This window comes from Pezoporus occidentalis, unplaced genomic scaffold, assembly GCF_034315485.1.
Source record: "Pezoporus occidentalis ecotype Australia unplaced genomic scaffold, CSIRO_AGI_Poc_V1 ctg17, whole genome shotgun sequence".
NCBI classification, from domain to species: domain Eukaryota; kingdom Metazoa; phylum Chordata; class Aves; order Psittaciformes; family Psittacidae; genus Pezoporus; species Pezoporus occidentalis.
The window spans coordinates 2756565-2777890 of record NW_026913531.1 but is presented as its reverse complement, the minus strand read 5'-3'; the positions used below and the strand labels follow the sequence as shown (position 1 = coordinate 2777890).

Sequence of the window (21326 nt, the reverse complement as noted above, 5' to 3'; positions counted from 1 at the left end):
AAAAACAATGAGAAATTGTCTAAGCCACTATTATTCCTTAGTCCATTATATTTAATTTATTTTTAATCATGTTGTATAATAGAAATAAAATCATTGGATTAAGCATATATCTAGCAGCAAGAGCCCATTATCCTTTGACAATGTTCTGTTTCATTGACATTATATCTTCATTGTAGACAGTTTCCTTGCCATCATTAGTCCTAAAATGACTATTGGATTTCAAGGGTTTCTCCCTAATCCATAATAAGATTTACTTAGTAACAGCACAAAACAAAACAAAGATATGCTTCTGTTGTTTTACTGCTATGGAATTCTTATTTTAAGCTGTTCAGAAAAGTCAAGAATAAATCCAGATATTATAAATGTTTCAAGTTTTCCTGCATTATTCTGATTAAAGGGAAAGCCGCAGTAACTCTGCAAGCTAGGAACTTTGTTACTCATTGCAGCTTTATTTTACTTAAGCAAGCAACAATACTTAGTTCTTGAACAGAGTAAGATCTACTATTCCTTGTACAATGATTTTTTCAGACCACTTAAAGCAAATCTCAACACAGTCCATTTTCTCCAGGAAGGGCTAAAAGGGGTTTATCAGATTCCATGGGAAAAAAAAAAAAAAAAGGACAAACATCCATGCCAAGGTTGCCAGCAATTCCTCTGTGATAAGTGGTAGCTAACAGAGTCAGCACTAACGTCAGGAAGTTAAAAACTGCTCCGGCATGCTGATCCCCATGGGATAATTCAACAGCTCTTCATCTGTACCAACGGCAGTCACAGTTAAATCTAAAACTAGATTTTTCCACACCCTATTAACAGCAGCGTTGGAATGTAGCAGGGATCATATGGAGAAAAGAGCATTTTCTGTTATCTCATAGTTATCTTTGAGGAGGTGGCAGATTTCCCAATGAAAAATTATCTTATAGATCTGCCTCTTATTTAAGGATATGCTGGTACTATCAAGTGGTGCTCTTTTTATGCTGAAATTGCTAGCAACAATTAAGAGTATCTATCTGCATGACTCTTTCAGCTGTGAGAGCAGCTTCAATAAATACCTATTTTCCATGCATGTAAGCTATAACACTTTCACCTATACTGACATGATCTGCATAAGCCATGTGGTTTCCACTAAGAAGGGTTTATACAATAGAGCCAGCTCTCCATTATCTTGGCTAATAGGGGAAGAGAATAACCCAGATAAAGGAAAGACATGCATAATTATTGCTTCCAGATAAGAGCCAGCTCAAATATTTCTGCACTATGCTCCCCAGACAGAGCTTGTACTTCTGTCAGAGCTTGCTAACTTAGACTTTATTAATTCAGGCATTACCTGCATCCATCTGGTACAAACTAGGCAGCTTGGGTGTCTCCATGATTTAATCACCCCACAAGTAATCTACTAACTGATAATTGTCTTGGCTGTAATTAAATAACAACTTCCATATTCACCCTTTTATATGTGCTGATACTGATACAGCATAGACCCATTCATGCATGGCCATGTCAAGGTTGACTGTGGCATAATGAGGAAAGGCAAATTATGCATGAAATGCAAGAGAAGTATGTTCAAAAGACAAGGGAATGCAGAGGGCACACAATGATGTAGAAGTGCTTTATATACACATCTAACAACCCAGAATTAACACAAGCACTTCTCTTACTCCCATATGGCCCTTGTAGAGGAAGTATGCTCAGGACTCTCATCAGTAACACAGGAAGGAACTAGAACTACCTTGCTACACCAATTGTCAGAGGTTTTCCATTTTTTTATTATGTTGCAATTATTCAGCCACGTTGAACATTTGTCAGGTGTGAGAGCTCATAATCTGTAACCTCCATGGACCTTTTAGTACTGATACATAGCCTTCCTGATCTCAGCGCTGGTATATAAATTGTATTGTTCAGTCACAAGAGACACTCAGTTCTGTTACAGATATATGGGCAAAACATTGTCTTCACACTACAGAAGGAAATACAGATTCTCTTATAAAGAAAATTAAAACGTTGCAAATATTTCTTTCTGGATTCCTATGGGAGGAAAAGGATTATAAAGAAAAAGACTTAATGAATTCAGCAACTGTTTCTTATACACTGAAGTGAAACATCTTATGGAAACAAAACCATTGCCGGGTAAGTTTTTAATGGTGTACTTCTACATGACATTGTATTGAGGAATTGATGACTATATTTTGCCACATTCCATGTTGCATTTACAAATTAGCATTGCCTTGGTTTGTCTGCACATTACAATCAGACAGAGCTACACAATGATGCAAGCCATAGGCCAAGCTGCAAAGGGAAAATTGATAGGTTTGAGAAGTTAGCCGTATCATGTGATGTTACAAGACTGGCTACAGAAAAAAGCAACTAACAGCAAATTACAGTGCCACAAATATCAAATCCCCAAATATCTGTTCATTTTGCTTAAAGCATCACATACAGTGTTCAGATCACTGCGGAGGTCCTGAACAACATTTTCTATACTCCTGGTATCCTTCAGAATCTCAATGCTTTGTGTATATGGATTGAAATACACAGAGAAGGGACGATTGATTGATTTGGCAAAGTCCCTGGAAGAAAAAACAAAATTAACATATCTGGGGTTTTTTGACTGCTAAAGAAGAGAAAACTAGATTTTTGAGTCAAGGGAAATATTTTACCTCATCTTTTCTTTGGCTTCTTCAAAACTTTCTGAAACAAAGTAAGCTTCCTGGAAGGTAGTGATAAGGCATTCTTGCAAACAGGTTGTCTTTGGATCAAATGTTTTCACATTGGCCTTGTCAGAGAGAGCATGCTGCAAAATACACAAGAGGATCTTTTAAACTGCATTTCAATACTGCTGTGCATCTATACAGCTGTTCATATATATAGCTTTTATATCACTGTGCTGTGTGTTTCCCTTTAGTTAATAGCCTCTCATTTTACATACACAGTGGTTTTTCAGTTTGAGCAGAATAAATCATTTGTTACTTAAAAAAGCTCTTTTTACAAGAGTAATTTTTCCCCAAAAATGATTATTAAAATAATACAGAGGAGATTAGAAATTCACCTGCCATGTAGGCATTCAAACATAAATCCTCAGCTGGAAACAGGAAAGTCATCAAATAATCATACCTAAAAATTTATCTGTACAACTACAAATATGTATACGCCCAAAATGTCACTTAACTGGCAGAACTGATGATCACCTTGGTGGGTGAACTGAGTCTGACCAAACCATTCATATAATCTGTGCTTTACATTTCCAGGCCGAAATCATATACTATTTTCCTAACAGTGAGTTTAAGAAACTATGTATCTGAAAACCAATTAAATAATGCCCACTTATATTGCATGCTGACGAAATGCACTACATTCTGCCACATACTGCTGAGCAATAATGCTCTATATAGTAAAGAAAAAAAAATAACTAAATAAAAAGGCACAAATAAGTACAGAGCAGACTATGGGCAGATGATGCATCAAATGCTGCTACCCAGAGAAGAAATTTCCAGTTAGCCTTTCTTTTTATGTGACAGGCACAAACCACTAGAAAGGATGCAGAAGTTCCAAAACTGAGAATCAGGTACTGAGATGTTTTCCAACACAATCTTTTTCTAGCCCCCCTTTCTATTTGAATAATTGTATTAGCTTTTGGATCTACCCTAATTTTTAGAGCACATGTATTTTCATTCTCAGTGCTCTGTATAGAAGTATAAGCTAAGGAAAGAAAGCATATTTAGGTCAACTTTCAACCTTTTTCAGTCTTCTAATATATACCCATAGTGAAGATGTACATGAAAACCATGGAGAAATGACAGGGAGGGAGCAGATCCCTGACGTTCAAAGGTGACTCTTATTTCTTTACTTTTTTTTCCTTCATGGACACTCTTTATAGCAGAGTAAGGTATTAATATTAAGGTATTCACCACACCTTTTATCCAAGCTTTTGCTTAAGCTCATTTCTAAATCCCTGTGAAAGGCTCTGAAAATATCACACTAGCTCTCAACCTGCAGTCTCCAAATAACAGGACATAAAACTGGAACAAGAACCTCTTCCTCCCACCTCTTCTATCTCCAAAAATAAATACATGAAAAATTAATGTATGAAAACTTAAAATGTCAGGGAATTTACTTTCTTTAGTACATGTATCTTTTCCTTCTCACAAGGTTTGCTGTTTCTAGCCAGCCATCAGTTAAACAGGTTTCAAAAAATAAAGTAAAAAATGGCCTGTCTTGAATAGCATCCTCTTCTAAATGCATTGCAGAAACAGGCTCACCATAGGCCACTTTCTATATCTGTCGTCACTTTCTCCTTTCAGAGCCATGATGTGGTTGAGTGGCTGTAAATTTAGGCATTTACCTCCTTCTACCAAAATGAATGTGTTTTTATTGACTGGGAATTAAAATGACCTGGGACGCTAACTATAGCTAAAAACAACTCCTCTAAAGGTGCCTTCATACTTCCAGGTGAGACTTGATGCCTCAGATGTCTAAAACACAGTTTTAAAACTGGGTGACGCGCTGTGCAGGGGATCGAGAGTGATATGGGTCACATTTTCTTAGGAACCAAATCAGTAGGTGACCACTTCTGGCTCATGGTTTCTTTCCTATACTGTGACAGCTTCAACAGAAAGGGTGACAGTGTTGTCATTCCCTCTTCTCCTTCATTCACTAATGGCCTCTGCTGGGCTAGTCCTACTCCTTGGGATATAAGACATCAGAGGCGAGAAAGGATTCAGCCTGTGGCTCCTACATCATGAACAACTGCTCTGGTCACTTAGCACCGATTTTATAAAAAGGGAGAATTTAAAGAGAAGAAAAAGCTAATTCTTTATCACAGTGGATGTGCTCTGAGAAAGCCCTTCTGGTTATTCTCTTCAGATCTTGTATATGAAACGCCTCCTACTTTCTGGATCCCAGTTCAGTTTACGCATGGCAGAGGTGCTGCTTCACAAAGCAACTCTGCAGAGACTGGGATGTGCAGAAACCAGGAAACATACAACCTGGAAGCAGAGGGTAAAGGACTCAGGCATGCCTTCAAAGTTAGGTGACAACCGATAAGTTGTTTTTAGGGATGCAGTTTAGGAATGAAGTGCCTACATTCTGATGAATTCACACCCAAGATACCTATCTATCTCCATTCTTGGATACGGTCTTCTGGCTCTTGCATCAAGCAGGCATTGGCATGCCTACTAAAGCAACGGGAAACATCTCTGTGACTCTAGATGTTTTCAAAGCCTGCAGCCTAGTGCCTCTGATGTCTACTATTGACTTGACATGCTGACACCAGCGACGGCAGAGCTCAGAAACTGAACTGAACCTGCACACAAACCTTCAGATAGAACATAAACTGCCTGGTGTGAACTAGGGTGGTCAGGACACTGTTTCAAAGCCAAACTAGAGGTCTGGCACTTTCAACATTATGATGCACAGAATCTCAACGAAAAACTACCTGGTGAGTCTAAAAGCTTCCAAGCTATATTTTTTAATGCATGCTATTCACTTATGTTCTGGTTGGACATTCAGTTCTTTGTTGAACTCAAATAAGCAAGTATCCAATACAGATTTCTCCATTGGAGACCTCTTCAGTTATCCAAAAAAATGTCAACGTTAACAATCATAAGGAAAACAACATTTGGTCAGAGCATTTTACCATCTTGTGCATTTGTTATAACTGTCTCTAAGGGCCCATTCATACAAACTGTACTGCTTGTGCTAATACGGCCATTGGTGATTCTCATTCAGTTCAAGCAACAAGTGTTTGGAGTGAAAATTCCAAATGAATCATCCCTGATTCCCAGGAAAAGCAGCACTATCAGACAACCAGACAGTTTAAGAATCAGACGACTGCCATATTGGAAATAAGCACAGCACTAAAGAAATGCCTCAATGACCTGCTAGATCAAAGGTTGAGACCGATTGAGGTACCTAACCACAGGTCTCTAGGGCCCAGGATGTTTGATGCATCTGTATAGGGATGGAAGATACAGCACAAGTCCTAAAGAAGACTTATGCATTTCCGAAGTGGCAGCTGGAGAGAGCTGGTCAGATATACTGGGGCATCTCAGAAGGCACCAGGCATTTACACTGAGCCGAGAACCATTAATCACTTCCTAAGTGAACACTACCATTGACACACAAAGGAAGAGCTTGGTCTTGCAATTTCTCCTCTGAGTACAAAGAATTGAGTGTAATAATATAACTTGGAGTTTTCCAGTTTCACCAACACCCTCCCCCATCACCCCCCCCCCCCCCCAAAAAAAAAAAAAACACCAAAAAAAAAAATCTTCAGCTGGCAAGGAGAAAACTTCAGATGAGTTATAAATACAGCACTGTCTGCGAAGTAGAGGAGGGCAGAATAAGGACACAGATGAGAAGCTGTCTGTGTGCCAGTACTGGTTTTACTACCTTATTATTTCAAGGCGGGAACAGAGTATTGGGAAACCTGCTCTTAAAGGTTTTTCTGATTATCTACGACACAGGTTGCAAATCTGACAGTGTCCTGATTTTACCAGATTTTTTTCTTTTTTTCATTGGTATAATTTTCTATATTGTTTAGACAAATAAGGGAAAGACTCTCTATTTAAAAAGGCCACTAAAATGAGCACCTGGGATCCATCAGCTGTTTTCTCCATCATCTTCATCCTCTTCAGAAAACAGAGTCAAAGCTTTTATTTGAATCATTTTGGTTATAAAGGCTAATGCTGGCTCTCCTTAACATAAATTATCATTAAAACAAAATATGACATCGTACATGGACATCATATTTGACTTTAAAAATCTATACAGAAAGATCTGAAGTCTACCTCTCTGGTAAATATAGAAGCATATAACAGGGATATATGACTTGATCTACAGCCAACTAAAGTTAATAGGAGACTCCTTTAATGAAAGAATTCAAGAGAGCATCATACAAAGCAAATGGATTAAAGTTTCCAAAGACATTTGTACTGCTTTTTAGAAATAGTTTTAATAATTGAAATGTACATTATTTCTGCCTTATCTCTAAGCCCCAAATATATACTGTGTAATAGCATTAGCTAGAGTTAACCTGACTATATTAGGCAGAACATTTTATAACTACTTACTGTACTATTTGTTTCCCCCCGGGCTTCACTTCTAATCTTCTCTTTCTCCTTATTTTGTTGTGCTTTTAAAAGTTTTTTGCCTCATGCTTCCATAACATGCACATCAGGAGCTGCATTTTTCAGTTTCTGAAATTTGAAGTCTCAGTATTGAGTGAGGAAAAAGACTTGAAGAAAATCCTATATTGATAGGCTGGTGCCCACATTTCTCTAGCTTCTATAGTTCTTTGTTGCTGAAGTTGTTTACCAGATTTGCAGACCGGAGACATGTAATATAGAAACCGGGATGACTGAACAAGCCATTCATTCATCTGAAAGGCCCAAATACTGTAGGCCACTCCCAGCCTTCAAATAATGCAAGTCATTTATATCTAGAAATTTCTAAAAATTATCCATAAAATTAGGCACTGTTTTGCGTCCTTTAAATAATATTGTTGCACTGAAAAGAGAGCTGATAGGGTGGGCAGCTGGAGAACAGCTTTTCTTCTTGCTGACAAAACCATGTTATTATCAAATGCCTGTAAAATCAAGGCAGCAAAACTCAACACTGACACAAAATCTACCTTCCTAGTGGCAAGGATAAATAAGTATTTGAACTTCTTCAGAGATTGGACAACAGGCTCACAATCACTGTTGTCTAAGAATGGCAGTATTTATTTCTGAAAGGGCTTCTTCACTCCAACTCCTGTGAGAAGCATGGGATCTGCATACGAGGGTCAGACTTCATAACCATGCAATCTCAGTTTTCTATTCATCCCCACTCACCACAGAAATATCCAGTATTGTTATCATTTTGAGAGCAGTTCCTGCCATCCATGAGGATTTTAGTTAGAATCAGGATATTGATATTATCAGGATCTCAACCAAAGTCTGTTATATTAGCATTATCTTTCAGACACCTTCAGGTTAAAGAAGACATTTTCCCTCCCAATATGTGTGAGGAGGTGGAAGTAAGGGAGTTTGCTTTCCCAGGAAACATCAGAAACTTGTACGGCTTGATGCAAGACTGTGCACCAATCCCATGGGCAGCCAGATATTTTCCTTCCTAAGCATTTGCCTGATGTATCTTGTTAAGAAGAGCACATTCACTGCCAGGTTTCTGGTGTAGAAACAGCTTTCCCTATGGTCATATTAGCAGAAAACTTAGTAGTGTTTTACATTTTTTTCCTTACCTTTTACCTTATTTTCTACCATGAAGCACAGCCCCAGACGTTTTTCACCTCACCATTTTCTTCATGGAGACTGGCTATTTGTGGTATGGTGCTGTTCTGTGCCTGCAGCACACAAGTCCTTAGTTTCTCAATAACTGAAATGTCCAACTTAAGTCCCTATGCTCAGTATATGCAAGATCTGGAGAAATTTAATAGCTTACGATACACAAGAGGTCAAACCAGATGATCGAATAGTCCCTTCTGATTTCCCATGTATGAAATATATATGTAGTATAATAGAAAAGTATATAATATTATTGATTTATGGTAAAATTATTATGATATATGGCCATACCTTTGAAGCAGATCAATATAGTCCATTAGTGGGCACATTATTTAATTTTTACCGTTGCTTTTCAAAAGGATTATTCTTTGCATTTATACTATGAGATTACTGGTGAGTGAAGAACACAGATTTGGGATCACAAATGTGAGGTAACAAAATATGCGGACTTGACAAGAATAATGTGTTTGTTTATGACATTGATGGTAAAAGATTTATTTCATTCTTGACTATTCATCTCCTCACTTTTTTGCCCTTAGATTTTGTAAATGATGTGACGGGTACTTTCAGGGTCATTACCTAATGACTGTAACTGTTAGTTTAAATAAAGACCTGATTCTCTGCAGACTCCTGCACGGAGTTTGGGGCTTAGCACTGAATGTTGTAGGGCCAGAAGAAGTGGGACATATTCATCTCTCTGCATCTAACCATCTTTGCACTGTGAGTATAAAATATTACTAGGCTAATACAGAGCACTGTGGCTGAAGTATGCAATAAACTTAGAGCAGCTGTAATGCAACCAAAGAAAAATACTGGAGAAGGCAATTTTCTTCAACCTTTTTTCTACTAATGAAAGAATAGCAATCTGACTAATGAGCTTCACCATGAATATTCTCAGTTACAGGTGAAACGAACATGAAAGAAGAGACTGAGATCCTTCTATTAAACTGCTAGGTAGTTCACCAAAAAAGCCAGCGCAGGAGGGTGGGGAGAAGTTAAACATAAATAAACAGCAGATATATTGCAAAACAGTTTGTAAATACTATTATACATATACTGTATACATATACTATTCTGTACATGCTTTCTAAAACCAAATCTTTACCTGAAAAGCCACCAAGAGTTCATTTAGGTGCCAGAAGACGGAACTACTCCCTCTCCCTCCCTCCCATCTTCCCAAGAGAGAGATGTATTATGCCCCAAAATACTAGACTTGTGACAAAATACTTTTTGCTTGTTCTCTATGTTTTCTAGGCATAAAAAGAGGCAACAAATGATCCACTACAACTACTCACATCATGCAAGGTTAAACACTTTCACATTTATAAGAATAGGGCTCTAGGTATTGTCACACTGGCATGTACTTCAAATCTAGCATGAATTCATATGCATTCCTTAACTTTAAATATGATTAAACTACTGAATCAGGACCCTAATAAATGTTGTTCTTTTAATATCAATAATGAATCAATTGAAATACGCTGGATTACTTACACCAGAACCACATATGATTTCAAAACATTTTTTGTATGTTGTAAAATTATATGCTTCTTTTCTAAACAAAGTTTTCAGAGCACAAGAAACACTCACCTTTAAAACCTACAAGCCTCCTTTTACAAGAAATGCAAATTCAAACAGAAACTAGCTCTGTAGTTTGTAGTTGCTTTGGTACTTTGGGCCTTACAAATCCATTTCATGCTTCAAGTGCCAGCTGATATTTCAAACAAAGCTTTTAGGTCAATATCACACTTTAAAAGTAAGCTTTTTATCCTGACAACTTTAGCTGCTATTTGGAAGTCAAAATATTTACGTCCAACTATTATTTTGTTAAGAATAAAAAAAAAAAGTTGATTCTGCTTTAAGGACACATACCTTTAATTCGCCAATAGAAGACAGAAGTCCTGCCCCATAAGCACGTAGCTGTCCTTCTTGCTTGCAAAGGCCAAATTCAATTGTAAAAAAATAGCACTGCAAAACATAAAGATACATATAGTGCAGCTGCAAACAGGCACTTCAGCAATGACAATTGGTACCATATTCGCTTGATTGCCCCACTTCTTCAGAATTTCATGTCTTTCACATAAATTCAGATAAAGTATGTTGTTACTGCTAAGTACTTTAAATGTCATGGTCTGCACTAGCAGAGCTTTGCACAAAAATGTGTGATTCTGCTTTTTTTCTGAACCCAATCAGTTCACAGGAATGGCCAGTTAGGAACAGACAAGCAAGATCATTTAGGTCTCAAAAGCACTGATAGTAATCTGCAGAGATTTTTGAAACCTCCTGAAATAAATGAGGTGACTTAAAATAAAATCCTGCGAGGTAGCTGGTCTGCCTATCTAGAAGCCTCTGAATATCTCTGAGATCTAGTTCAGAGCACACAGCTTTAAGCTCGAGCTGATGCCACTTTAAAGTGCGTCACATATTGAAGTACTTTCTTGAGTTAGAATTAACTTACTTACATGTATGTGTTTAAGAGCCTTCTTGAGCCGAGGCCATAGGCTTCACTTGATTTTACACTGTCATAAATGAAGAACTAATATGCCACTTGGCTTCTTGAATTACAGAAAGAAAATTACAGTCAGTTGAATAAGTTCACTTGACCAATCCATTACAATTGTTCTTTAGGTCTACATTCAATCAGGTAACATATCTGATAACGAACTGATGAGGAACTATGAAAGAGAGGCGCTAAACTGGCATAACAGTACTGTAACTAACTTTGCTGTATCCACCCAACAAAGTTAAATGCTAGGAAGACCATTAGAAGCACAGATAGCTCACTGACCACTAAATGCAAAAGAAGACAGTCACTTCTGCTCCTATGGTACCATGTTTTAGTTTGGTTTTGCTATGACACATCAAGATTACTTTTTGATGTTAGATCAAACAGTTGAGATTAAGCTAGTAACTATTTCTACATATGAAGGTTTTAGGAAGTTGATTTCTAACTTGAACAAAAACATTACATATATTGCATGTATACACACATATCTATATACATGTGTGCTTATTACATTACCTGACAATTTCAGGTTTTGTGCAAAAGGACATAACTCCACTGAACCAAACAGATTTACAAGTCTTTGCAGGAAATACGAATTTAGGATAAGAACCCAGTATTTGGCACTACGTCTTTAGATTTTCTGAATTACTTGAGAATGGATCCTAACATGATTACTTATTTTTCATCCATTTCCCTCTTAAACCCCCACTCTTCCAGGTTGAGCATCATACTAAACGCAAAAGAGCAGAAATTAACAGCTTTTTTAAGTTCAACAAATGTTTAGAAATTGACAAATGATTCATTTCTCTGCCTCATAAAAGTTCCTGTAGAGCTAGTGATTCATGCAGCATGGCACTATATAGATGGGTGTGATAAAAAAGAATAAAAATATGAGCCCTGTGTCTAATCCACAGCTGCTAAGTCAGCTGGCAAGAAGAAAAGGTTGTGGTGACTTCAAATGCCTTGAGTCAGATTCCACCACAGCAAAGGCACAGATATCCACTAGGGGAGGTGAAAGCACAACTCTGACCAGAAAAAAAATGCCAATTAAAAAAAAAAAAAAAAAAAAAAAAAAAAAAATCAAAGCTCCACCACTGGCCTTGTTTTTGACTCAGATAAAGGCAAACTGTCATAAAATATTTTATTAAGATGTAATGAGCTGGTGTCGTCATTTAAAAGAAGGCCAAGACAATTGGTTTCTAAAAAAGACACCTCAGGGACAAATAGCCAGGTGCACAAAATGTCAAAGGCATCACTAGGAATGATGAGTGAAGCTGAGAGACCTACTGCCAAAAAGAGTACAAAGTTAGCTTCCCTGCCTGAATATTTTGCCAGGAAAACCTTCAGGAGGCTACCTACAGTCCTACTTCTGTACATGCCGGCACTGTCAGCAATGGACCACTCAGCTTTACACTTTAAATCCCACTAACACCTTCGAATTTTCCATTAACTCTCTTAAAACAACACACCAGGTAGTGGTTCTTATGCTCTGAACATGAACACCCTGACAGATACACAGCAGGACTGGGATGCTGATAAAACACAGTGGTGATCACAGTCACTTCCATTCTTAAAACCAGCTGCAGCTAAAAAGGGCATGGTCTGGTATTTGTCTGTTATAGATCTGTAAGAGCAGCCATGACTTTGTTCCTCAATGTGGGACACTTTTACTGTAGACCTTTCTCAGGCTGAGAAGGACCAAACCAATGTCAGGCTGCCCACAGGAGAATTCCCACTTAGCAATCCGTAGGAACAGTGGAGGGAGGGAAGAGAAATGATCTCCACTCTCCTGAGGAGGTGCACTGCTGGGGAATGAAGGGGCAGAAGGCAGAGAGCTAACACTGGCAAAGGTGAGAGCAGTCCTTGCTGCCATGGAGTAGGGTGTGCTTAAGACAGAGGGAGACCTCAATGGCAGTTCCTCCTTGATAGACACATAGCACACAAAGAGAGCTTTATTTTACTTAAGTTCAAAAATTATTACAATTGTTACTATTATAAGAAAATATACTATTATTATATTTATGAGCCAACACTCGCTGATGACAGCCTATCTTCAGCACTGATAAAACTTACAGTCTCAGGATAACTAACTCAAATAAAATGCATGGAAAATGACCAGATGATAAAATACATCTCCCTACTACTAACTTCTGGTATTAAGCTACAGCATTAAGAAAAGCCCTTCAGATGAAAAGCTGATTTTTTGATAAATTTGCCATATGCAACAACTACAATTTCTGTATTTAAGGGACCTCTGCTTAGCTAAGAAAACGCGATAGCTCACCCAATACTGCCATCTTCAGATCATTAGTCAGCAACACACGATTCCCCCCTGCCTCTACTCACAGGCTCACTCAGTGCCTTACAAGACTCCGCAGGCTTTGGCAAGCTGTACTCTCAAGTCTACAAACACGGAGGCACCTGATGAGGTTGAATGTTAACTATACAGAGACACGTTTTATAAGACCAGACCCAGAAATACCCACTTAATCACTCTCTTTGTACGGTGAACCACACTGACTGTGGTAATCTGTATTTTATATGAGATAACTATAACTGACACTGGAGTGGGGACGATAGGACAAAGAAATGGCTGTTGAGAATAATAAATTTGTTAAAGCCTCACCGGAAGGCAAATAGCTTATTATTGTTGTTATATGTGATTACTTGCTGAATGCAAGCACATGCTGAATGCAAGCAAAATGGGGCACACAGACTCTGATTTCAAATCTTAGTCATGTTTCTGGTATACTCCCCAACCTGCAGCCCCAGGCACATGGCCCTTCAACAATATCCTGTTGTCCCCCCCCTACTCCCAGCTCCACCTCATCTTTAGAATGAAGTGTGGCTTTGCTATCTACAGGTTGGCTTTTGAAGTAGGATGTTGTAAAAATTCTGTAGTTCTTAAAAAGCCTTCACCTAAAATGTACCTCCATTACCCAAACCAGCGAAGTAAGATGAAGAATCAAAGAGCCAAATAAAGGATTGAAAAGAATTTTTAAGACAAGAGACTCTCCCCAGCCCTGAGGAGAAGGACTTGGGCGTGCTGATTGATGAGAAGCTCAACATGATGCAGCAGTGTGCACCTGCAGCCCAGAAAGCCAACCATATCCTGGGCTGCATCAAAAGAAGTGTGACCAGCAGGTCAAAGAAGGTGATCCTGCCCCTCTACTCTGCCCTCGTAAGACCCCACCTGCAGCACTACATCCAGCTCTGGGGTCCACAACAAGGATGTGGACCTGCTCAAGCAAGTCCTGAGGAGGACCATAAAGATGATCAGAGGCTGAAGCACCTCTGCAGTGAAGACAGGCTGAGAGACTCGGGGTTGTTCAGCCTGGAGAAGAGAAGGCTCTGAGGAGACTTTAGAGCAGCCTTCCAGTTCCTAAAGGGCGCCTACAAGAAATCTGGAGAGGAGCTTTTTACAAGGGCATGTAGTGATAGGACAAAGGAGAATGGCTTTAAACTGAAAGAGCATAGATTTAGATTAGATATTCAGAAGCTCTTTACTGGGAGGGAGGTGAATCACTGGAAGAGGTTGCCCAGAGAAGTTGTGACTGCCCCATCCCTAGCAGTGTTCAAGGCCAGGTTGCATGGGGCTTTGAGCAACCTGGTCTAGTGGAAGGTGTGCCTGCCCATAGCAGCAGGGGTGGAACTACAAGGTCTTAAGGTCCCTTCCAACTGAAACCATTCTGTGATTCTATGAGACATCATCCTAATGACCAAGACTGCCAGGAGCATAAGACAGTAACCAAAATGATTTTAATTTATTTCTCTTATTTAATGAAAGTATACAAAAGATACTTTACTGTCAAGTGCATGAAACACTGTCTACACAGGTCCAAAAATTATTAAATGGATCAACGGAAGAAAATCCTATTAAGGGCTATTAATTACTAATAGAGCAGATCTCTTCCTTCAGACTGCCTGAAGCAAAAGTCATTAGCAACTGAAGCAGCATACCAGGAAAATATTTCTACCATATGGCTTTCAGTCTACACTGTCCTCCAGATGTCTGCAGTTTGCAAGTATCAGAGACAAGATACTGGGGCACCTGGTCTCGTCCCATATATGTGTGATAGTAAGAGTCAGACAGTTGTCCTACTATCTACCTGGAAAGCCCTGGCTAAGTCCAAGGCTGGTCTCCAAGGGAGATACAATCTCTGCTCTTCAGGTACTGTCCTGCATTATAAACTAGACTACCAAAAAAGAAAAAAAAAAGTGACTAAGAATAATAATAAATTATTCAAGGCTGTTTAGACATTTTCAAAGGCAGGAGAAGAGGACTGATAAGTTGAACTCTCTTCATCTTACTGGTTTCTAAGCCTTTGAAAATCACTCCTCACATCACACCATTCTGTAATTGGGAATCTCCCTCCTGGGACATATGCAAACAGTTTGTGCAGGGTTTTGGGTGCTAAGGTCATAAAGTCAGTAGTTCAAAATCTGCTAGCATAAAAGGGCCTTGCAAGCCATTCCACTTTGCTTAGTTTTCTTATGGTATAGCATAGAGACCATTATCTGTGCTCACTTGGCAAGTTTCAGCATCCTGTGTAACTTGAGATTTTATCTGTTCTCTAAAAGTACTTTTTAAAGATGTTGTCAGCATGAGTCCTGAGAACACCAACCATGTCAAGACCTGATTCACTTGCACTCCCTGTCAGGAGAGGAAAGGCAGCGAGATTGAGTAACTGCATGACTGCAACCTTAGCATATGGATAGGATATGCTTCACCACTACAGGAACCAGTAATGGGATGGTGCTACAGCCCCAAACTGACACACAGTAGCACAATCACTTTACGTATATGTATGAAATTAGTTGCTATGAACACAACTATTGATGCGTGTAAATAATTGCAAGTCCAGTGGCAAATAAATACACTTCAGAAAACATCTCTACATTCATTCTATTGTATTTAAGATTTTTAATGAACCATTCTTGATTCAGATATGTGTTATGTCATAAAGCCATAATGGTTTGGGTTGGAAGCGACTTTAAGGATCATCTAGTTCTAACTCCTCTGTCATGGGGAGGGACACCTTCCACCAGACCAGGTTGTTCAAAGCCCCATCCAGCCTGGCCTTGAACACTGCCAGGGATGCGACAGCTACAGCTTCTCTGGGCAACCTGTGCCAGGGCCTCACCACTCTCCCATATGGTTGGCCCTCTAGGCTGCAAGTGCACACTGCTGGGTCATGTTGAGCTTCTTGTCAACCAACACCCCAAATCTTTCTTCTCAGGGCTGCTCTCAATCCCGTCTCTGGCCAGCTTGTATTTGTGCTTCACAAATATGTTCACAACATGCAAAGTATGTTCACAATATGCAAGAATAATTCCTTTTTCTTTAGGAGGCCTCTAAAATTATTTACCTAGAGATTAAATCTCACATATAGTTGTAATTAATTATCTTCTAAAACATAGTTATGTACAACTGAAGGACCTCTAAAAATCCCATTTTTAGAAACCAATCCTAAGAATTAATGGTGTTTTCTTCCCCTCTGTAAAAGTTGTTCAAATTGCAAGCAAATGTTGATTCAGAGATACTGTTGACTCCTTGTTTGTGCTTGCTTTCTTCATAGCTGTTGCAAATAAACTTGTCAATAGTTGCTTATTTTTCAATCTTATCTTAAACACATCAATAGTCACTGAAAAAACCACCTGGCATTTCACATTAGAATTACTCAAAATACACAGCCTGCTGAGTAGTATCAAGAATCTCCACTACAAGAAACAGATAGATATAACACAGGTAACCCAGGCAACTAGCCAGCACAGCCAACGTTAAAAGTCCAGACATCAAGCAATGCAGGCTATTTGACAGCTATTCATGTGGGAACATTATTGAGTAGAAAAGCAGGGAGATTTCTGAACAAATAAATCTCATGATGAGCTTGTGAATAGATCAAAAGCAGAAAAGAAGTAAAATTCAATGGCTAAGCCTCATTATAGATGATTCGCCTACCTCCAACAAAGGCAGTGACCCTACTCACAGCCAACAGCGCTTCCAAATAAGAAAACAAAGTTTAATTATTCTGAGTTATCTTCCTGAAGTATTTTGTTTAGCGTGCCACTTTGAAATGTATTTAGGCTCACTGAAATGAGGCTTCCTTTGGGGATTTCAAAGTGTATATATTTAATAATATTCTCCTTTTCTCCTCATCTGACTGCTTTGCATTCAGACCTTTCACTAAGGATGAATACTTGGAACAATCTCTTTATAAACAGAAATTTGAGTAGATGTGGTGCCGCTTATTAGAGCACTCAGGGATAGATGCAGACCAGCCCTCACAGTTCTGTTGACAGCCATAGCACACAGTATCGCTACATACAAGTTCCTCTAATGCAGAGGCTTGGCATATGGAAAGAGGGCACACACTACAACAAGCACAGCGGGGCTTAACCCCTTGTGAATAGTTTGAAATGAAACATTTCTTTTTTTCAGGAATTTCTGCAGAAAAACTCGTAATGGCAACCAAAATAGAATTATCATCATGAGTTTGTAAGGAAACAGAAAATATACCTCAAGCAACAAAATGCTACAGTGATATTGGTAAGGAATAAAGCTGTACCTCCAAAACTGGTGAGCTCAGCCAAGACAAGAAAATGTGTATGGCAGTCGCCCACCTTGCAGGTGCAATATACCTTCTGGAATAAGATATGGAGGGCATCCTTACTAACATTTTTCTGTCACTCAAGAGAATGCATCTTTCTATTGCTCATTCTCACATGAAGGAGGCCCTCTTGCTACTCTGAAGAGCAGGCAGGGAAAATGGAGGATGAAGCACTTCTGGGATCTTTCTGCTGCTGCCACTCCACTTAGCTCTCACAGAGTTAGAGCCAATGGATACCCTGCTCCATGTCTGAACTGCTCCTAAATAATCTGAATTCCAGCTTGCTCTGCACAAAGACAATGTCTGTCCACCCCTCAGATGAAAACCTTGGAGGCCTTTGGAGACACAGAATCAAGAACCTCTACAGTTAAGCAGGAACTCTTTCTGTGTAAAAACGCTGGTGTTTCCTGGCCAGGCAACAATTCCCTTCCACCAAAGCTAGGAGCCAAAGAGATGATACAAAAATATCAATCCCACAAAAGCACACTTGCCTCAACTTGCTCAACACTGTCAAAGACCTCCTAGCTTTTTAAAACATAATGAACTAGTAGTGCTGAAGCTTAACACACAGCTAAGGAGATGCGACCATCAAACCTATGAACTGCTGCTTAAATCACTTGTTGAACATAAGGCATTGAAGCCCTAATGCTTCACCCTTACTATTTCCCCTTCCCTGTCATTTGACTCTTACCTTGAACAACTTCTAAGACCTGGGGTTTTAAGGTTTATTAATTTCATATGGAGTTATTAAGAACAAATGATGTGCAATAATGAGCCATTCCCTTTCCACATTATTTTACAACATGTAACATCAATTCATGTTCAGAGCTCCCTACAGTAGCTGAAGTATTTGCTCATTTCTTTTCAAGCTGTTGCTTCAAATTTCAGCAATTCTAAGACAGCTAACATAAGAGGCACAGTTAGGTCTTTCAACATGTTAGCTGGGACTCCAAGAGATGGGGTCCTCTGAAAGTCAAACTAAAAAGAAACAAAAAAGGAAAAGAAAGAAAAGCAGAGTAAACACATGTCACTGCTGTCCAGCCACACTCTCCAGTCTGTGCTGCCTTATGTGACACTCTCGACCCACCATGATGCTTCACAATTCACAGTCTGCAAGCAGGGACTGTCTTTTCAGGATCTGCCGTTCCTGTTTTCCACATCTTTGTCCTGCTACTCTTTCAAATGAGAACTTTACATTAAGAAAACATCAAAGGAAGTACCACCCTGATTTTATACACTACATAGGCAAGGGCTGGCATCCTGGAAGTGCTCCCTCAGCCTTTTGGCTTATGCTACAGCTTGAAGAGTATGATTTCTGTAGCAGAGGGCTAAGGACTTGAACACTGACAGGTTGGCATAGAATCATAGAATCATAGAATAGTTAGGGCTGGAAAGGACCTTAAGATCATCTAGTTCCAGCCCCCCTGCTGTGGGCAGGGACACCTTACATTAAATCATATCACCCAAAGCCTCATCCAACCTGGTCTTGAACACTGCCAGGGATGGAGCATTCACAGCCTCCCTGGGCAACCCATTCCAGTGCCTCACCACCCTAACAGGAAAGAATTTCCTTCTTCTATCCAATCTAAACTTCCCCTGTTTAAGTTTTAACCCATTACCCCTTGTCCTATCACTACAGTCTCTAATGAAGAGTCCCTCTCCAACATCCCTATAGGCCCCCTTCAGATACTGAAAGGCTGCTATGAGGTCTCCACGCAGCCTTCTCTTGTCCAGGCTGAACAGCCCCAGCTTCCTCAGCCTGTTGGGCATGACCCAAGCGAGAGCAGAATTTGGAACCAATACACATAAAAGATATCATTTAGCTTTCCTTCACCTGAGAACACTCCCACTTTCTAGGTAGTCATTGACTCTAAGACTGTTGCCCCAGTTGTGAACTGCATTGCTTAGAAGAATACCCAGAGAGCAGACAAGAACAACCTCAGACACTTTTCTTCCTCTGGCATCCAGAGCCAGCATCTCTACAAAAAGCCTAAGCCAGCCCTCAGGACCCGTTTCCCACAGTTAACTATAGATCTCAGCACTGGTTCAACATAGTTTCCTCCTCTCTAAAGAGATCAACCTCACAGCAAGCAAACTTGGAGGGAGACTCAGAAGAGAAGATATAAAGTTACAACACTCCCTGAAATACCACTTTAGGCTAGGGAGGCAGGGCCTGCCCTTTTGAACATGCTGCAATGCTCTAAGAAAATGGCATAAGAGGAAAACTGGCACTGGAGTCTCTTCCACTTATCCTGGGAGAAGCTTTTGATAGACTGGTAAGGTAAATTCACAGATTAAAAAGAACCAAAGGCGCAACAATATCACAGTACAGGCAATCCTCATTCTATAAGCAGAGAGTTTACAGAAACACTGCCCAGTCCACTGTCAGAATTAATTACTGCGGGCTGCAAGGCCTCTTTAATAACTATCCTTGCCAGCCTGGAGACAGGCCCCAGTGTTTTCCCTAACAGGCATTCCCCTAAGTAAGGCAGCAGGTGCATATGGCACTTCTCACAATGCAATTCCCTGGAGCAGGCTATGTCCCCCTGTAATTGTCAAGCCAATTACTGCATATGGCAATTGCACTGCAAGGAGTGGTGCAGAAGAGCCACTGAGCCTCCCATGACATTTTAGCTGATGAGGGACATGAGGTTCTTGTGTCCATGATCAGCAGCAAAAGTCCTAATGTATCTGCTGATGGAGGAAGTCACATCTTCAGAAAGTGGAGCAGCCTCCTGGGGCTTGAAGGATCTCAGAACTTTTGCAAGACCTGAAATTCGGGGGTAGAAACACATTGAAGAGACAGGGACAACTGGAACTGAAGTTACAAAATTCTTCTTTCAAGGAAAAAATGAACTATTTCTTTACAGTCATATCCATTTCAAATTTATTTTTGAGGAGCAAAAAGGGTAGCTCATTCCAAAAATAACAGCATCCACACTAATTTTCTAAACATTTAAGACAGAAAATTAACTACTTGCATCTATGTACTGGATATTGATTTAATAGATAAAACTTGCTTTCAAACATCACAGTTTCCAACAGCAACACTGCATTTAAACTCAATGTTTGTTTAATCACACAAGTGCAAAGGGAGTCCCCTTTATGGCTCTTAATGCATTTGCTTAGCCTGCTTTGCACAACCCCCCCCAAAAAAGGTAGTAGGCATCGACACAAAAGTGTAAGTTCTATTCCTGTCAAGCTGACAGGCAGATCAAAGAAGAAAAGTAGCTCTGGGAATTTTAAGTATCTATTAATTTTGATACTAAAAATATATCCAAATTGAAGATGTTTTCATGGCCCCAAACAGAATCCCTTTCAAGTAGCTGAGTATCTCCTTGTAGCTCTCCAATTTTCAGCAGTGAGGGCACGTAAAATGAATCTATAGTAACCACAGAGTAATCAACTGAGTCACCACTGAGTTACCTGGCAGAAGCCTGTAACCACAAAGCAAATCACATGAACTGGTATTCAGCAAGTTAGAAAAAAGTTATACTGAGCAAGTACTTGTGAGCAGAGATCACAGCTCTTCACTGAACCAAGTCCAAGACTGTGGTCTAGAAGTAAAGACATGAAGACATGAAATGGTCACTAGTGATCTTGAACTGATATGTAAGATCTCTGTACTCATACAGGTCCTAAATTCATTGCAGATATGTAATATGTATCTGCTTATAATCTAATAGGTTTATTCAATATTAAAATTATCTTATAATGGTGTTTACATTCTAGAAGTTTAAAATGTATTGTCAAATATATATTTAGACATTTTCTATAGTCAAACTCTGTAACAATTACAGTCTACTGATTCGAAGGAGGGAGAAAAACCGCTAGAAAAAGAGTAAAGTGTTTTATGGGGGGAAAAAAAGATAATCTGGGAATACCCACTCTTTCCATCATGTCTTGAAAAAGCTCTGAATTCAAACTGTTTTA

At 39.3% G+C, this 21326-nt stretch overlaps 1 protein-coding gene across 1 annotated transcript in view; it reads right to left on the bottom strand.

Moving 5' to 3' along the window:
• Positions 1–426: 426 nt before the first annotated feature.
• TPH2 (tryptophan hydroxylase 2) overlaps positions 427–21326 on the bottom strand; it is a 53041-nt gene continuing 32141 nt past the window's right edge. Inside the window, exons 9-11 of the mRNA XM_062613751.1 lie at positions 10149–10244; positions 2655–2788; positions 427–2564 (exon numbers count right to left, since the gene is read on the bottom strand). Coding sequence (XP_062469735.1) covers positions 2390–2564; positions 2655–2788; positions 10149–10244 — 405 coding nt within the window. The 3' untranslated portion in view covers positions 427–2389. The remainder of the gene's footprint in view (positions 2565–2654; positions 2789–10148; positions 10245–21326) is intronic.